The sequence below is a fragment of the Gadus morhua genome, chromosome 9, assembly GCF_902167405.1.
Source record: "Gadus morhua chromosome 9, gadMor3.0, whole genome shotgun sequence".
Lineage (NCBI taxonomy): Eukaryota > Metazoa > Chordata > Actinopteri > Gadiformes > Gadidae > Gadus > Gadus morhua.
The window spans coordinates 17,207,715-17,225,802 of record NC_044056.1 but is presented as its reverse complement, the minus strand read 5'-3'; the positions used below and the strand labels follow the sequence as shown (position 1 = coordinate 17,225,802).

General features: G+C 45.4%; 2 protein-coding genes across 7 annotated transcripts in view; both read right to left on the bottom strand.

Moving 5' to 3' along the window:
* The window catches only part of LOC115551305 (transmembrane protein 189), a 21,555-nt gene extending 17,540 nt beyond the window's left edge, over positions 1–4,015 (bottom strand). Inside the window, exon 1 of the mRNA XM_030366989.1 lies at positions 3,656–4,015. Within this exon, the coding sequence (XP_030222849.1) occupies positions 3,656–3,822 (167 nt within the window). The 5' untranslated portion in view covers positions 3,823–4,015. The remainder of the gene's footprint in view (positions 1–3,655) is intronic.
* An 825-nt stretch (positions 4,016–4,840) lies between these two features.
* The window catches only part of znf423 (zinc finger protein 423), a 110,706-nt gene continuing 97,458 nt past the window's right edge, over positions 4,841–18,088 (bottom strand). For all 6 annotated transcript variants that reach the window (XM_030366958.1, XM_030366954.1, XM_030366957.1 and 3 more), the window contains 2 exons: positions 16,792–16,907; positions 4,841–5,683 (listed from right to left, as the gene is read on the bottom strand). In XM_030366958.1, the coding sequence (XP_030222818.1) occupies positions 5,654–5,683; positions 16,792–16,907 (146 nt within the window). In that variant the 3' untranslated portion in view covers positions 4,841–5,653. The remainder of the gene's footprint in view (positions 5,684–16,791; positions 16,908–18,088) is intronic.

Sequence of the window (18,088 nt, the reverse complement as noted above, 5' to 3'; positions counted from 1 at the left end):
GTACCATTTATATTGTTCAATAATTTGATAGAACAAACTAATAACATTTTTGAAATATGAGTTTTAAAAGCAGTATGATGATGAAATGGGATGATATTGTCAGAGAGGATTGGTGAACACAATGGAGGCAGAGGCAGCCATGTCAGACCAACAATGGCCTGAGTAAACACCATGTCCTGAGGGACATCCACAAGTATTCTGTTTGTTGTACCTCGTTATACTGCCCGGTTCCCCTAATTTAGTTAACCGTTCATTAAACTATACACAACCAGATAGATAGTCAGTACTGGACCTACCAGCAACAAACTGTCAACAAGTCTGACAATGCTAGGACATCGAGGTCAGAAGGAGAAACTTAATCATCTCATCATCCAGGCTTATCTAATATCATTTTTTTTCATAAGCAAGAGATAGATCTAACATCATCCATCCATCAACCGGTAACACTTTATAATAAGGTGCAATAATAAATAGCAAACTATTACCTAACCCTATGTTAATATTTGTTAATTGTTCCTAAAATATCTATTTGGCACAAGTTAATAGTTGTTTCATCATTAATTAAATATTAGTTGTTTGCATAACCCTAACCCAACCCTAACACACGACCCTAACCCTAACACACGACCCTAACCCTAACCCTAACACACGGCCCTATCCCTAACACACGACCCTAACCCTAACACACGACCCTAACCCTAACACACGGCCCTAACCCTAACACACGGCCCTAACCCTAACACACGACCCTAACCCTAACACATGACCCTAACCCTAACACACGACCTTAACCCTAACACACGGCCCTAACCCTAACACACGGCCCTAACACTAACCCTAACACACGACCCTAACCCTAACACACGGCCCTAACCCTAACACAAGGCCCTAACACTAACCCTAACCCTTTCACACGGCCCTAACTCTAACCCTGAGCAGCAGTACTCTGTGGTCAGTGAAAAAAAACTATTAACGTGTGCCAAATTTATATTTTAGGAACAATTAACAAATAATAACAAAGGGTTAGGTAATGACTAGTTTGCTATTCATTATGGCACCATATTATGAAGTGTTATCCATCGACTGTCTTGTATATCGTGGGTTGCGATGACGCTGATGAATGTTTAATTATCCAAACCACTGAATTTGAGAAAATATTGCTCACATTAGTTGGTTTCCGCCTCCTTTTTCTAAATGTTGTTTATGCCCTGCCTACGATTTACTCTTCCCCTCACTCAGTCTCTCTCTCTCTTTTTTCTGTCTCTCACTCGCTCCCCATGGTTTGCTCTCAGTAGACTCCCTTCAGATTGAACCTGGGGAGGGAGGGAGGGAGGGGGAGAGAGAGAGAGAGAGAGAGAGAGAGAGAGAGAGAGAGAGAGAGAGAGAGAGAGAGAGAGAGAGAGAGAGAGAGAGAGAGAGAGAGAGAGAGAGAGAGAGAGAGAGAGAGAGAGAGATAGAGAGGACACAGAAGCTGTGGGGATGGGGTAAAAGTGGGTCACATGTTCAGAGAGAGTATGGGAATTGGTAAGAGGGGATGGAGAGAGTGAGAGAGAGCGAGGGAGAGGGAGAGAGAGGGGAAGGGAGTCGTGTAGAGGAAGAGGGAACAAGAGAGAGGTTTGGGGAGGTTGAATTCCCTCGTTCAGGAGGACTGGATCAGTCACGGGCCTCAATTCTTTTCATCTGATCTCGGTGGACAATGCAACCTGGGACACACACACAGATGCACGTGCATGCACACACACTCTCTTTTCTATACATAAACTTGCATCCAGGCAAAAAGCCCATAACACCACACACACACAAAATCCTGCTGGACAAACTTAATAAACCCATTACCCTGTAGGTTACCCAGCAACAAAGGCACGGATGTGGCAGTGAGATTCAGTAATGACATACCCACACAAAAGGCAGACAGCACACACACACACACACAAACAAATGTACACACACACACACACACACACACAAATACACACAGATATATATATATATATATATATGTCACACACACGCAAACACACACACACACGCACACACACACACACACGTATATATATATCGACATTGATGAGTACCGATCAGATGACTGCTTTAACACCATGGCCTCGAAGATTGCCACAAAACACCCACACACCTTGTATCCATAATACACTGAGAGCTCAGTGTTAACAATTCAGTAAAAACACAGTAACCTTAACCTGTTATTTCTTCAAACTAGTCAACTTTATATCTGCATTAGTATTATATATAAACACTATTTTACAAAAAGATACGGAAATAATGATCACACCAAACACTGGTGGTATTAGCCACTAGTGTGTAATTATGGTATATTTATTATGTAATACTATAATTCAGTTATTAAGTTGTCGATTTTATCCAAAGCGACTTAAAATAGTGAGGTCAGGTCATGAAGGAGCAGGTACCGGTAAGCCATGTTGACAAAGAATGAGAGGCTGAATCCAACGTCCTAACCGCTGGACTATCCGTTTCTAGGTTAGTGTTCAACACGTATGCATGTTTGTCGGTCCAAATGCCCAGGACACAAGGAAGACAGCTGCAGGGTGCTGAAATAAATAAAAGTGGTCAACGAATGAATCTTGAGAGACCGATTGGGAAAGAGAGAGAAACTGGGAAAATGATTTATATTAACTCACATGTCAACACGTTGTGCGAAGCTACCGGCTGCCTTAACAGAACCAAGTGTGACTCAGTCCTCTGGCCTTCATAGAGGGGCTACGCCCACGTATGCAGACTGGAACTAGAGATGTTTTCCCATTGGACTGCATTGGAGGCATCTGCCTTTATTCAATTGTGTTATTATTGACAACCTCAAAAGACTGACAGGACTTCGGGGAGAGATTGATGAGAGGTTGCATTAAGAATTTTTTTTAAACAAACTTTTTCTTCAACTCTTGACAGACTTTTCCTTCAACGGTTTGTGTGTTTCATCAGGGAAAATATCTTTGGATTAAAAGTTAATCTCAATTTAAAACTAGATCATAAACCTTAAACTAATACCCCTGGTATTATTAGAGTGCTCTACATTAAAGAAGCCGCAACCACAAGTATCTAGGTGTGATAAAAAAGTGCATGTTGCTTGGTAAAAAATGTATTCTAATGGCCATGCTCACATTTATTATCGACCGCAAATTGAGAAACTACTTGACTTGACAAGCTAAGAGAAAAGAGGTTGGGACTGAAGCTGTGAGGAGTTGTACTTGTATGGTTTGCAGTTCTAAGCAACGTCAATGTTTAGGGTTCCATTCCCATTTTTCAACTGAACGCAAAAAGTTCTTGGAAAAGTTAGAAGGCGTGTGTGCGTGGGCGTGTGTGTGTGTGTGTGTGTGTGTGTGTGTGTGTGTGTGTGTGTGTGTGTGTGTGTCTGTGTGTGTGTGTGTGTGTGTGTGTGTGTGTGTGTGTGTGTGTGTGTGTGTGTGTGTGTGTGTGTGTGTGTGTGTGTGTGTGTGTGCGTGCGTGCGTGCGTGCGTGTGTCTGTGGTGACATGATTGCCTGTCACCAAAAGCAAAATATAAGACCTTAAAACTAACTTTATGGTTGTTCTTCTGTAGCTTGCATTTAGGCCTGCAAGAAGTCATACTACTCGTTCTTCAGCTACATTTGCAAGAAAGAAAAGATGACATTACGGATGCACCTCTTACCTGGAGAGTGAAGTCTGGCTAGCTGCAGGGCACCAGCGTGCTGCGGCCCACAGCGGGGAGCTGTGCTGCGAGCAGCCGACCTGTGCTCATTCCCGTTCGGATCCTCCTCCGCCATGGACCGATGCTGGATCTCAGTCTCCAAGAGAAGTCTCGCCTTCATACTCCTGCTAGCAAACCCCTGCTACCCCTTCCTGGTTCGGTTGGTTCAGGTGAGTATAGGTTCCGAGGGATGCGACCCGGTATGCGCGCAAGTGGGCGGGCAGCTCACGTGAGCAACCCTGTAACACCCGGAAATACAATGCATTTGACACAAACCTATTCGCAGTGCATGCAGTTCAATGCACTTTATTGGTATATGATTTATCCCTATTGCGTAGTTACACCAAATATTTATATTTAGCCGATTCGAATACGGATGTGGATGATTTTTTTGATCGGCAAGACAAACTAGTTAGTTTAACCCTAACCCTAGAGGTTAGAATCACATTAATACATTCGCTTTTATGGTGGATCAGTTGAATATCAGATTTACTTTGATTCCTTGTTCATGTCTTTTTTATGTTAGTCTTTCAACTAATGAGGCTTATTGATGATCATCCACAGGACCCATTTTGAACTGTGCGTTCGTTTAAATATTGGTTTAATTAATTAATCTAGGCTAATTTAACTTTGCAACTACAAATCAAAATTCTAATTGAGTACAAGCATGAACTTGTCCCTGAGTGCTGCCATTTTTTTTTAAATACATAAGAAACTAAATGCCATAATTTCATATTTTTGTTATCTGTAGGCCCATAAATTATATTGAATCGACTGGTTACAGATCTATGAAAACCTAAGCCAAGCAAGCAATTTCATTACAAGCACGTTTCAATTGTTTTTCTGAAAATATTTGATAACAATATAGAAATAAGGCACATTTTAACAAAAAGTGATAGATTTGATGGCACATCATGCCATCTTTAGGCAGACCAAAAATGCCCAACTGAAATAAAACATACCAGACATTGTCTTTATTGTTCATTGGTGTTCTTTTTTTTAAAATTCAACTTGTTTTTGCAATCTGGTTAAAACACATTTAAAAATCAGATATTAACCAGGAACGCAAAATTTTATGTTTAATTTATTCTTTTCTTTTCTTTTTTTTTTGGAATAAAACAAAACAAATCAAGAATAAGTATGTTTTTCTGGACTTTATTTAGTTTGATGTATTTTTCCATAGTAATTACAAAAAGGAAAAAATATATATTTAACAATCATAAAAAGGAGAGGTTTGTGGGAAGGGGACAAAAACTGGACTGGTAAACAATCACAACACGGCACAAGTACCTACTTACAGTGATAAATGAAAGATCCAACAATGAAAATAAGAAGGAAAAATAAGCGCATATGACAAAAAAAAAACAGAAAATAGAAATTGGCACCTGTCATTTTTTAATACAATTTTCCTACAATTTTAAAAACAAAACAACACAAAACAATATTTTTTTTTTCTTTTGTTTTCTTCCAGGGGGTTTTCATTATAAAAAAGAGCCCGATAGGAAGGAGGGGAGGGTGGGTGTGGTGAGGTGGAGAGAGGTGGAGTGTGGGGAGGACGACCGGGGGCTGGCTGCTTGGTAGAAGGACAAATATAAAGAATACTGCTTGTACAATACCTTTCCCCCCCACCTCTCTTTTTGTTTTTCCTCATCCATCTCCCTTCATTCATGTTCATGTTTCTGTGTGGGTCTTTAATAGTATATCCCATTAATCCCCCCCCCCCCCCCCCTCCAGTCTCTCCTAATAGCCGTGCCCAGCGGCACAATCGTTAGACTTTTACATGGGAGTAGCAAATGACACTTTGATTGGCTGCGATGTGGAGATCGCACCCCCCTCCCTCCCGCCCCACCCCTCCAACCCTCCACCGTCTCTGGGTCGGGTGGGGGGGGGGGGGGGGGGGTTGGGCGATGGGGTGTGGAGGTGGGCCCGGGTATCCAGCCGGGCGAGGAGGCTCACTGCGCATGCTGACTCAGCGTGTGGTTCTGGAGAGAGGGAAGCACAAGGAGAAGAGAGGAAATAGTGAGAACACATGATGGGAGAAATAATGGGCTTTGTGCGCATGCTACTCTCCTCTCGCCGCCACCCTACTGCTGCTGCCGCCAACCCCCAGCACCCCCCCCCTCGCGCTATCCTCACCCCCCTCCCCCCCAGCCGGAAGTGCAAATCATGGCGATACGACACACCGGCCATCAAGAGACAGGTAACGAGCCCTGTCTCTTATACGAGGGGGAGAGGGAGAGAGGGAGAAGAGAGACAGAGAGACAGAGAGACAGAGAGAGAGGAGACAGAGACAGAGACAGAGACAGAGAGAGAGAGAGAGAGAGAGAGAGAGAGAGAGAGAGAGAGAGAACAATGGGGAAGGAAGGGGCGGGAGAGAGTGTACATCTGATGGTATACTGTGAGGTTAGGAGGATCTAAGCAGTGTTGCTTAAAAGTGATCTAATGGTCGCAGTGGAACGCTTGTAAGGTCCATTTGACTCAGTCAGAGGTGGAAGAAAAGTTTTACAGCTGGACAACTCGTTAGCATCCATTTGGATGTTAAGCCAAACACTTCATCATGTCATGGACTAATGTGAATTAATGTAGGTGCCAGGGTTCAGAAAATAGTTGGCAATGTCGCACTTTTCAGTCTCCTTTCATTGTTTTTCTTTTGTGGTTCTTTCTGATATTAAGCAAATTCGATTGAAGGATAATTGGGGCAATTAGGTGCTTCAACTTGATTGTCAAGGCTCAAATGAAAATATAGATCAATGAAGGAAAGTGAAAGAAAAATGTCATAATTGCATAATTGTCAAATAATTATTTGACACTAATTATAGGGCTATGGCAGAAAAAACATTGTTACATTGTTACATGTCACACACACACACACACACACACACACACACACACACACACACACACACACACACACACACACACACACACACACACACACACACACACACACACACACACACACAGTCCCCCTGTCCCTTTTCTCCCAGTATCAGCAGCAGTGGGAAGCTGAATATGGTCATCTGGATTTACTGTGGTAGCTTGGAAATATCTTGCTTTGTGTGTGTATGTTTCTGTACTTATGCTTGTGTGTATGTTTGTGTGTTTATGTTTGTGTGGGTACGTACATGTGTGTTGTTGTGTAGCTATGTGTGTGTGTATGTTTGTGCATGTCCCAATAGCGGGTTAAAGAAGATGAATGATTGGAAAGATGAAATGGAAAATGGAATATGTTAGTGAATGTGTGTGTGTCTGTCTGTTGAGACTTTCCACTAGGATGCCTGCCTCCTACTCCCTCCCTGTTTTCCCAGGACTACATAGCTTACTCCCTGGATAAGCCCCTCTCCCTCTCTCTCTCCCTTTCCCTCTCTCTCTCTGACACACACAATTCCCAGTGAGATCTTCCCAATCACTTCACCGCCTCCACAACTAAAAAAACTGCTTTCTGAGATTAATCTTTTCCTCTCTGACACGCACACACACACGTGCGCCTAGTTGGCAGAGAGAAGTAGCGAGTGGATAGAGGGATGGATTGGGGAGAGGGAGAATAGGGAGAGAAATGAGGGGATTATATGTGTTTTGGGTTTGATAAATACATCTTTGCCATTCTGTGGCCCTTATCTGGCTGTGCATGTTTTGCTGAGCCTATGCGTTTATGTCTCTGTGCGTGTGCGTGTGTGTGTGCGTGTGTGGCTTTAACTGTGTGTGTGTGTGTGTGTGTGTGTGTGTGTGTGTGTGTGTGTGTGTGTGTGTGTGTGTGTGTGTGTGTGTGTGTGTGTGTGTGTGTGTGTGTGTGTGTGTGTGTGTGTGTGTGTGTGTAAGCTTTAGAGGCAAACTTGCATGTCCATGGGAAACCAACACAATAACAGACTTCTCTTGTTTTTCCCCAAAACTTTTCCGCTCTGCAGGGATTGTCCAGGGCTAAATTTGTGTGAAGGTCTCTCTGGTCATCATGCAGATCTCACTGGGAGCAAATGACCCTATTAACAGAGGACATGCCCTGCCTCTGCCTCAGTCTCTATGTCACTCTACCTCGCTCTCATTCACTGTCCCCTTGCTCTTCCCTGTTCCCTGCCTGCCTGATGCGGACCAGTGTAGTTCCACTTCCTACCAGAGGAGGTCAGGCTTGCCCGTCTTTGTGCAAATATGCATGTTTAATGAGCTAGAGGAGAGGAGATTCTGTGTGGTTTGTGTCGAAGTTACACACACTGGATGGGGTAGGGGCAAGGAAAGGGGGCACGTACACAAGCAGGAAAGGGGAGGGAGAGAGAGAGAGAGATTGTGTGTGTTTCCCTCAGGTACTGTGGGTCCTGCTGCTGGTGTATTGATTCGTAAGAATGAGCGGGGCCTAGCAGAGGAAGGGTAGTTGAGGGGGAGGACGAGGCAGGCCATGGTCACTCTCTGGAGGCCTGCGGAGCTCTGCAGTGGACCAGTGGAGGAAGCCCAGAGGACAGAGGGGAGAGGAGAGGGGGGGCTAATAGAGAGAACAACACAGGGGTAGCAGGGAGGAGAGCGAAATAACGGAGAGAGTAAAGAGAGACAAACGCATCGTAGAATGTATGGGAGACAGCCTGCCTCCCGCTGCTGCATTCTGCCTGCATTACTGTGAATGTGTGCACACGCACACACACACACACACACACACACACACACACACACACACACACACACACACACACACACACACACACACACACACACACACACACACACACAGTGTTGGCCCTCCTCCCAATCAATTCTCTTCAATGAGGTTGTCGTCGTTTCGTTGCTATTGATTATGCAGCGAAAATCGTTCCCAGTCGTGTGTCATGCGTCAGTGTGTCACAGCTTGACCTCGGCTCTACAACCAAGTAATTGATATATTCTCCAGAACAGATAGGAGACAGGGAGTAGATGGACGCATGGATAGATAGGATGAGCAAGAAATGAGGGCAGTTCCAGAAAGTTAGCCATCTGGCATCTCTGCTATGCTGGGTTGAATTAGTAATAGTGCGAGTGTGTTTTCACTCAGAAAAGCAAAGTGTACTCCGAGCCATGTCTCTTCTACTAGTGTATTATTGTTTTTCCCATGGACACAAACACATTACTCTTATATTCTAGACAGGGGGGCAGGGTGGTAGTGGCATGGATGTGGGGTGTAAGCAGTGTGGACATAGTGTGGAAGGGGGTGGGCAGTGTGGGAAGAGTGTGGAAGGGGGCGGGGCAGTGTGTAAATAGTGTAAAAGTGGGCGGGGCAGTGTGGAAGTGCTCTGGAAGGGCTGTCTGGCAGGACACAGAATATATGGAGGCCTACTATATTCCTGAACTGCCTCAAAAGAATCAAGACGGAGAGAAAAAAAGAGGGGAAATAGGGGGAGAGAGAGAGAAACAGACACCAGGAAAGAGAGAGAAGGAAGGAAGGAAGAGACCAGGAGGGAGTGGGAGGGAGGGAGGGAGGGAGGGAGGGAGGGGGACAGAAGGAGGGCTGGGGAGGGCTGGGGAGAGAGGGAGGGCTGGGGAGGAGGGACTTGGTGGGAGGGAGGGAGTGAGAGTGAGAGTGAGAGTGAGAGAGAGAGAGAGAGAGAGAGAGAGAGAGAGAGAGAGAGAGAGAGAGAGAGAGAGAGAGAGAGGGACGGCTGGGGAGGAGGGAGAGAGGGAGAGAGAGTGATGGAGGAGGCAGGGAGGCTAAAGCCTGTAGAGCCCAGGGACCCCGGGGGAAATATGGCCCTGTCGCATTACCCGCGCATGTCGCTCCCAGACAACACGCACACACACTATCTCTCTCTCTCTCTCTCTCTCTCTCTCTCTCTCTCTCGCTCTCTCTCTCTCTCTCACACACACACAATCTCTTTCACACACACACACACACACACACACACACACACACACACACACACACACACACACACACACACACACACACACACACACACACACACACACACACACACACACACACACACACACAGGGGGGTAAGGGAGAGGGGGACAAAAGGCAGGGGAGATGGAGATAACAGAAAATCTAATCTGCCTTCTCTCTCCTATCTACACATGCGCTCCATGTGTAAGCTGACGCGTGTGTGTATTCATGTGTGTGCGTTTGTCTGTTATAATGCAGGAAGCGAGCATAACATTTGCAAACATATGTGTGGGTCAAACTGAGTCAAAATTATGTTTTAGGATTCAGAAAGCCAACAATTTCTGCCCGTATTTGTATTCAGAAAAGATATTCTCTGGGCTGTATATTTTTTGCTTATAATCGTTCCTGACTTCATTATACCTCATGCATATAACTCACACAAACACACATAAACATTTATGTATGAACACGCAAACGCAGAAACTGCTGTGTTTGTGTATGCATTTGTATGCATGTGTGCGTGCACAGACCTGCCTCCTCTAATGCTGTTTTTAACTCTGAATGAAAAATCACCTTAGTCGCCTTGTGCTCTTCATTGGGCTCTGTATATTTATAGCCAAGAGTTGACACCCTTCCAATGGTGTGTGTGTGTGTGTGTGTGTGTGTGTGTGTGTGTGTGTGTGTGTGTGTGTGTGTGTGTGTGTGTGTGTGTGTGTGTGTGTGTGTGTGTGTGTGTGTGTGTGTGTGTGAGAGAGAGACCAGCAGATGGGCCGTTGCAGACCTCTTCCTCTGTGGCCTGTCTTTAGCTCCACCCTTCCAAGACAGGATGCTGCCTCAGGAGCCCACCAGAAATAAAATGAACACATCCTCTCTCCCTCCGTCTCTCCCTCCTCCTTTTTACACCATGTCTTCCATCAAAAACCCGTTATTTTCTGTCCAATTCTCTCTCTCTCTTTCCCTCCCTCTCTCTCTCTCTCTCTCTCCCCCCCTCTCTACCTCCCTCCCCCCCCCCCCTCTCTCCCCCCCCAGGGCGGATTATTTTACGGTGTCCAGTCCCCTACCACCTCCGAACCCCATGGGGACTTCCCCTGCCCTGTTGCTATGGTCACAGACAGGCCAACTTTGGATACAAGTAAATACGTCGTAAATATACTCACTGCATGGACAGTAACGCACACACGCACACCCAAACACACACCAGGAAGTCAGGTCAAGTCATGTTTTGCTCCAAAGGCAGCAAATAAAATGTGTATTTGCGGCACACGATTATATTCTATAGAGACACCTATGAGAGAGAGAGAAATGTACAGTAAGACAGAAGTGTGTCTGTACTGCATAGACTGACTTGAAAATACAATATAAATGCAAAAAAATCATAGCTCCTGTGAGCCACGGGAGGTACACACACGTCTCCAAGGGATCTGTATTTGGGATCTGTATTTGGGATCCATACAGAGAGTGTTACTTAGTGCCAGATGAGGAACAGAGCCTCCAGACCACCAGACGACACCATGACAGCATCATCATCACTGCTAATTGTCATCCTCACTGCTGAAAAAACTGCAAACTAATTAATGTTGGTTATAATAATCTCTCTCTCAGCCTCAAATACAGCAACTAATTCATACACAGGCCTACACAAAGACATAGGACACATAGGAAGCTCACAGCCGAGCATGTGTGCGTGTGCGGACACAAAATGCACACAGACACCGCGGACACAGGCAGACAGTGTACCCAGATAGATGGGTATGATTTTATAGTAATTAAAACAGTAAAAACACATGAGAACAGCTCTGCTGACTACATATGCAAATTAAAAATCATTCATGGTTCTCTTGAAGACAGAGGGATGAGAGAGTCTGCACACAAACTACACACGCGCATTAGTTGCACACACACACACACACACACACACACACACACACACACACACACACACACACACACACACACACACACACACACACACACACACACACACACACACACACACACACACACCCACAGAATTCAGCAGAGCATGCAGGCTTTCAGTGTCATTGTAATATTGCTGCACACAACCAATCCCCAAGGGCCCCTGGGGGCAATGGGACAGAGTTATTTGATAACCATAAACCCTGAATCAACAGAGAGAGATACATAGACCTAGAGTGAGAGAGAGAGAGAGAGAGAGGGGGGGGGGGAGGGGGAGAGACAAAGAGAAAGAATGAACAGTGTACTGCTAATATTAAAAAGCTGGCTTGCTGAAAGGTTTCGGAAGGAGGGTTGAAATGAGATGGACGGATGGATGGATGGAGGGATGTGAGGAATGAAAGAGAGGACAAGGAGCAGTGCAGCTCATCTACAAACAGTTAGGTTGAGTCACGAGAAGATATTTAAGCACGATAAGAGAGTTGAAGAGAGGGTGTTCTTAAGGCTTGACTTCCGAGGGTGATAAATGTTTGTGTCCAGGAGCGTCAACTGTTTACTGGACATAATGCCACTGGTTGTATGATGTTGGTCTACTTGAAATGCATGGCCACTTGTGAATGTGTGAGTCTACCCAGTAGGACTCACACCTACCATGTGGACTCGCATGGTAGACAAACACTGAAGTCGCTGATCACATGGGTAAAGAATCTTCTTCTGGGTGTTTTTTAATGAATAAATATCATAAAGACAACACCATGACAAATGCCTATATTACTCCAGCTGACATGAATAAAAGATTAAATACTACCATATTGTTTATTGCAGGCTTATTAATAATGCATCATCCCACATCCTAGAGGCACTTAACCTATTTACACCACGACGGTAGCGCTATCATTATCATCATTTAAAACCATCTTTAAATGTCATTCCACTAATGTGAAAAAGACCTCATTCGCTCGTTTGTTTTACTTCACACAAAAAGTGTCTGGATAAATAAAAAGGTGAGAAAAATAAGGATAGTACGTACAAACCTTATTGTTCTTGCACTTCCAATTATTTGAGTGAGAAAAAATGAATATGCAAAGCTGTAAACCAAGGACTTGTAAACTTCAAAAACATACTGCCATTATCAGAGGTGTGCCAGTGGGGAAGACACAATCAATAGCATGTTCACCAGGACCCCCATCAGCAGAAGGTAGCCAGTAAAGAAGCTGCGGGAAACAAGGTTGGCCCGGTAATTGGACTAAGTGGGAGGTTACAGCCTGATATTTTTCTCCTTTTGGATTGAATTTCATTCTGCTCATTGATTGAACTGTACATAATCTACGCTCATTGAATGATCTAACTTCCGTTGTTATACATACAAATTCACCTGAAATCCATCAAGCATTTCAACTCGAAATAATTGACAGTAACTACAATTATAGTGAATGGAAGCGTCGGGAACAACAGACGATTCTGTGGAGAAGAAGCGCATAAAGTGGGAAATCAAACGCAACACAGCAAGTGCCGTTTAACAACCAGCCAGTCATTCAGTCTCTCCATGTCTAAAGTCTATTTCACTGGGTCTCTCTCTCCCTGGGCAACAACACATTTCAGTCACTCGGCCCAGGGAAGTATCTATGTGTTAAAGTGTGTTTATGAGTGGCTACATCTGTGCGTGTGTGTGTGTGTCAGTCTGGGGCTCTGTGTGTGTAGGAGACAGCGTGGAGGGAGCTGGGGTGTTTGAGGTCCCCGTTCTAATAACACAGCGTCTCCCAGTGAGGTATGGGGCAGCTGAGTGCGCTCCTTTGGAACACCAATGGGACAGCCGGATCTAATCCACACACACACACACACACACACACACACACACACACACACACACCCACACACACAGAGAGAGAGAGAAACAAAGAGCAACAAGAGAGCTCCGAAACATCCGCACACACTCATGAGGCAGACTCACGCATACACTCACACACACTCCTTCCCACCATAGGTATAGCAGACTCCAATGGTTCAGATCCTGATGGAAATCACTCAACCAAAAAGATGGAGAGAAAAAAAACAAACACAAACCCATTGCCATTGCAACCGCATCCATGCTGCTTTATAATTCACTGCATGTGATACACATGTGGCCGCTTGACAATGTCCACGCTTCATAGACTGCCTTGCATGGCTACACAGTTACACGAGTGCTTATATTCTCTCCCCCTCTCACACACAAACAGATACACATAGGAAGGCTTGGGATGAAATACAGATAAGGCAGAAGAATGCATCCATCTTGTGTGTTGATTATGAGTCATTCAGTGGAAGATCACATCTGTATGTAAGTGTTCAGCGTCATGCAGAAAGACCAAGGCGAAAAGCAGCGGAAGAAAAACACTTTCCCGTTTGTCGCCCACACACACACACCATCATCATTAAAAACCCTCCGGTGATCAACAGGTGTCGGCCACTCACTTCCGGCTAGCCAATCAGAACGTAAGTCTTGCGACACCGGGACTTCTCGTTAGTTCTGCAGGATATGCGTGCGGAAGCAAAGTTGGAGCAGACCTGATTGCCAAGGTATTGACATTCAGCAGGTGATAAGCACTGCCCAGGACGCAGCAGCTGAGGGGATAAGTCAGCCACTGAGGATGGCGTGGCTGAATTCAACAGGATTCATGCCGTTTTCCAATCCACCATAATATTCTGTGTATGTTCAGTTTATCAATTGGATTTAAATTATGGTGTGAACATTTGAGAGGACGAAACGATTTATCAACGTTTTCCCAAAATAACGGGTCATGGGTTGTTCTGCCGGACTGTGTCATGATGTGAATGCGTGTTCATCTTAGATAATCCTCTCTCGGAACCACCCATCCATCACATCCTTAGTAGTCTTAGCAGACCATGATAAATAGTTAGGATAAGCCTGTGTGTCCATGCATATTTGTGTATATGTCTTTTTTTGTGTTTGTATATGTTTATGTGTGTGGATGTGAATGTGTATGTGTTTATGTGTATGTGTGTGTGCATATGTGTGTGCGTGTGCGTGTACATGATCCTAAAATATGAAACACTGGTGGGATGGAGGGAGAGAGCGAAGAAGGACGAGAGGGAGGAAGGGGGAAGTAAACAAAACGAGCGATAAGCCCCATGCTGATGCAGCCCCTCTTCAACCCCTCCGTCCCGGCATTGAGACATCCATCCATCTGCCCCTGTTAATGTACATTCATGTAGGGATGTTTAAAATAAAACCTCATAGTGCGAAGCACATGGGGGTTGGAGGGAGGAACGAGTGACACTTTCCCTCATGGGAAAGGGAAGACATGATGGCAACATAGACCAGAGTAAGAGGGGGAGATTGCGGGAATAAATGGGATGAAGTATGAAAACAATTTATTGAAAGGTATTCAAAGTGCTCTGCTAATTTTTAGACAGTTTGGGATTGCTGGTCTTGATTGAGCGGTGGATGGATGGAATATGGACCTGATGAGGCAGCTACAGTACAGAACGTATAAAAAACAAAGAATAACATACACAGAGGGATGTGGGTTTGTTTACATTTCGGTATGTGTTGTGCAAGCTTGTGCCTGTGAGAGTGTGTGTGCATGAGTGTGTGAGTATGAGTGTGTGAGTATGAGTGTGTGCGTGGATTAAGTTTGTGAAGAAGAAGGCAGAAAGACTGATTCAAGGGAGCTGCAATGATCAGGGCCAAAGCATCTCTTATTTACACACACACACAAACACACACAGACACACAAACACACTCACACACACACAGCAAAACATCTCTTATTTACCAGCTTACGTCTGCACTATTTATGGGACACAGGGGAGAGTTACTGAGGAGAGAGGGAGAAGAGAGGAGAGGGGCTAAAATATGCATAGGGGCTGGTTCAGCGGGGACAGAGGGAGGGAGAGGGAGAGGGAGTGAGCTAGTCAAAAAGTGTGCGAGGAGGGGAGCCGAGAGGAAACAACAGAGAAAGACAAAGAGAAAGTCTTGCGCGATGGGCACAAGGCGGCGAGATACCTTCGGTTAGCGAGAGACTGGGATGTGCAGGAAGATGGGGGTAGGAGAGCAAGAGGAGTAATGGAGGGGGGTAAATGATGCATTCCTTTGCCAGTGTGTGAGACATGGGGGGCAAGAGAGGAATAGAGAGTGATGGCAGGAGGCGGTCAGCAGGGAAATCGGTTTGATGCAGTGACGTGTCCATACTGCAGTGACCCTGGGGCTGGTGTGTGTGTGTGTGTGTGTATGTGTGTGTGTGTGTGTGTGTGTGTGTGTGTGTGTGTGTGTGTGAGTGTGAGTGTGTGTGTGTGTGTGTAGGGTTTCAGCCTTGCACGCCAAACATTATCAATCCCCAACTCATTAACCGACTGTGTAAGCATGCACTTATGCATGCGCGCACACACACACACACACACACACACACACACACACACACACACACACACACACACACACAAATGACTCACTTTTGTGTCTTAGAGACACACACACACACACCCAAATGATTCCCTTTTGTCTTAGAGATACACACACAAACAAACAAAAACAGCCTAACCCATTTAGAGCGATATCCCCTCGACACAAGCTGGAGCAGGTCAAGGCTGTCGCACACACATGCACACACCCACAGACATGTATAAACACAGACAAACACACACACACACCCTCAGACATAATAAGTTGAGAGATTGATAGTATTAGAAGTATTTATTAAGTAGTCTGTGGGCCAACAGTCTCTCACTTGTGTGTGTGTGTCTGTTTGTGTGTTGGTGAGTGTGTGTGTGTGTGTGTGTGTCTGTGTGTGTTTTTTCCTGCATGCAAGGACATTGACCGACAGGCTCCAGAAATGACCCTGCTGTTAAATGGACTGGTCAGCCATATGCCAAGCACCCCTGCATCACGAGTGTGTGTTTGTGTGAGTGTGTGTTTGTGTGATTTTGTGTGTGTGTGTGCATGCTTGTGCGTTCATGTTGGCATGTGCTTGCATGTGTGTGTTTGTGTGTGTGGCAAGGAAAGGTGAGAAAGAGGCACAGCTGTTATTCAACATGGAACTCAGCTTTAATGGAGCCATCTCAGTGTTTTGTGGATGATTTCCACAGAAAAAACTACAGTGCCAGGACTGATGACTTACACCATTATTTTTGTGGTCATCAGTGCTCAGCAATGAGAGCAACCTGCAAAGGCACCATGATGCAAAGTGTCGGATAATCCAGGATGTGTAGCAAGGGGAAGTGAGAATAAATGATGGGAATATTTCAGTTGCTGAATGACGGCATTTACCTTTTCAGTGGACTTTGTCTTGTGTGTGTAACAGACGGACACAAAAGTAATGGTTAGAGGGTACCAACCTGTAGCTCGGTCTGAAAGAAGAACTTCTGCGGACACTGGGAACAGTCGTAAATTTTGTCTTCCTGCCCGTGGACGGCGAATATGTGCTGCTGGAGCTTATTGGCCTGGACAAACACTATGGAGAGAGAGAGAGAGAGAGCAAAGGAGAGAACCAGGGTTAAGGTCAGGGGCTGCCTTCCATTCCAACCCAGCTAGGGCTCCCCCTGCCACTTAGGTGGGTGCAAATGATCACACAAACATACGGCAAAGACACACAAGTTGGAAGAGGGTGTCTTTGCCGTATGTTTCCTGTGTCCATTCAAGTGATCCCAAGCCGATGAAGGGAGTGAAAGGCCAGCATTAGTCCAATTTGAAGGATGGGACGAGGGAAGAGGAAAAGGAAAGAAAGACAGCATAAAGGGAATGGGATAAAAATGTGCAAAGATAACAAGAAAGAACTATCCTCCACAGACGTTGTGATATTTATCAATAAATGATCTTCTCTTTTATTTTCCAGCTTTTCACCTCCTGTGTTGTCTAAACCTCTCCATCCAAGCCCCCCTCCCTCCCCTCCTTTCGGCCTTTTGTTTCAGTTAACTTTTGGTTTGCACAGCATGTACAAATGTGATCAGTGTGTGTGTGTGTGTGTGTGTGTGTGTGTGTGTGTGTGTGTGTGTGTGTGTGTGTGTGTGTGTGTGTGTGTGTGTGTGTGTGTGTGTGTGTGTGTGTGTGTGTGTTGAATTATTCAGCCCCCCCATAGGAGCAGTGCCAGTCTTACTAATTCATAAGCCACCAAGGAATAGAGTTAAAGTTTAAAAGGCAGCGCTGTGTACCTGGGGGGGAGGGGGGAGGGAGACACAACACAAGACAAACTTAGAGAACAACAGAGGGGGAGAGTGCAGGGAAACAGGATGTGAATGCACACGGAGAGAGAGAGGGAGAGGGGGACCGGGGGAGAGGGACTGGGGGAGAGAGAGAGTGTCTATGGGGACGGAGAGACAAGAGATAAAGAGGAAGGGGAGGGAGGGATGCAGACTTAATTCATGCTTTTTCCCCCCCTTGCTTGGCGAAGATGCCGTTGAACAGCAATAACTTGACATCACAGAACTAGTTGGGCCCGGGAATTTTCTGCTGGCCTTACCCCTGGGGAGGTCCGCATTGTAATGTGTGGTGCTTTCCTCCTGTGATCAGCGGCTACTGCTACTTGTTAAAGGGCAATACCGGTCAGTAATGAAACAATCCTAACGGTCTCTCCTGGCTTCACTAAAACCTACGATACCGATATAATTTGTCAAAAGATTTTCATCGCACAAATTG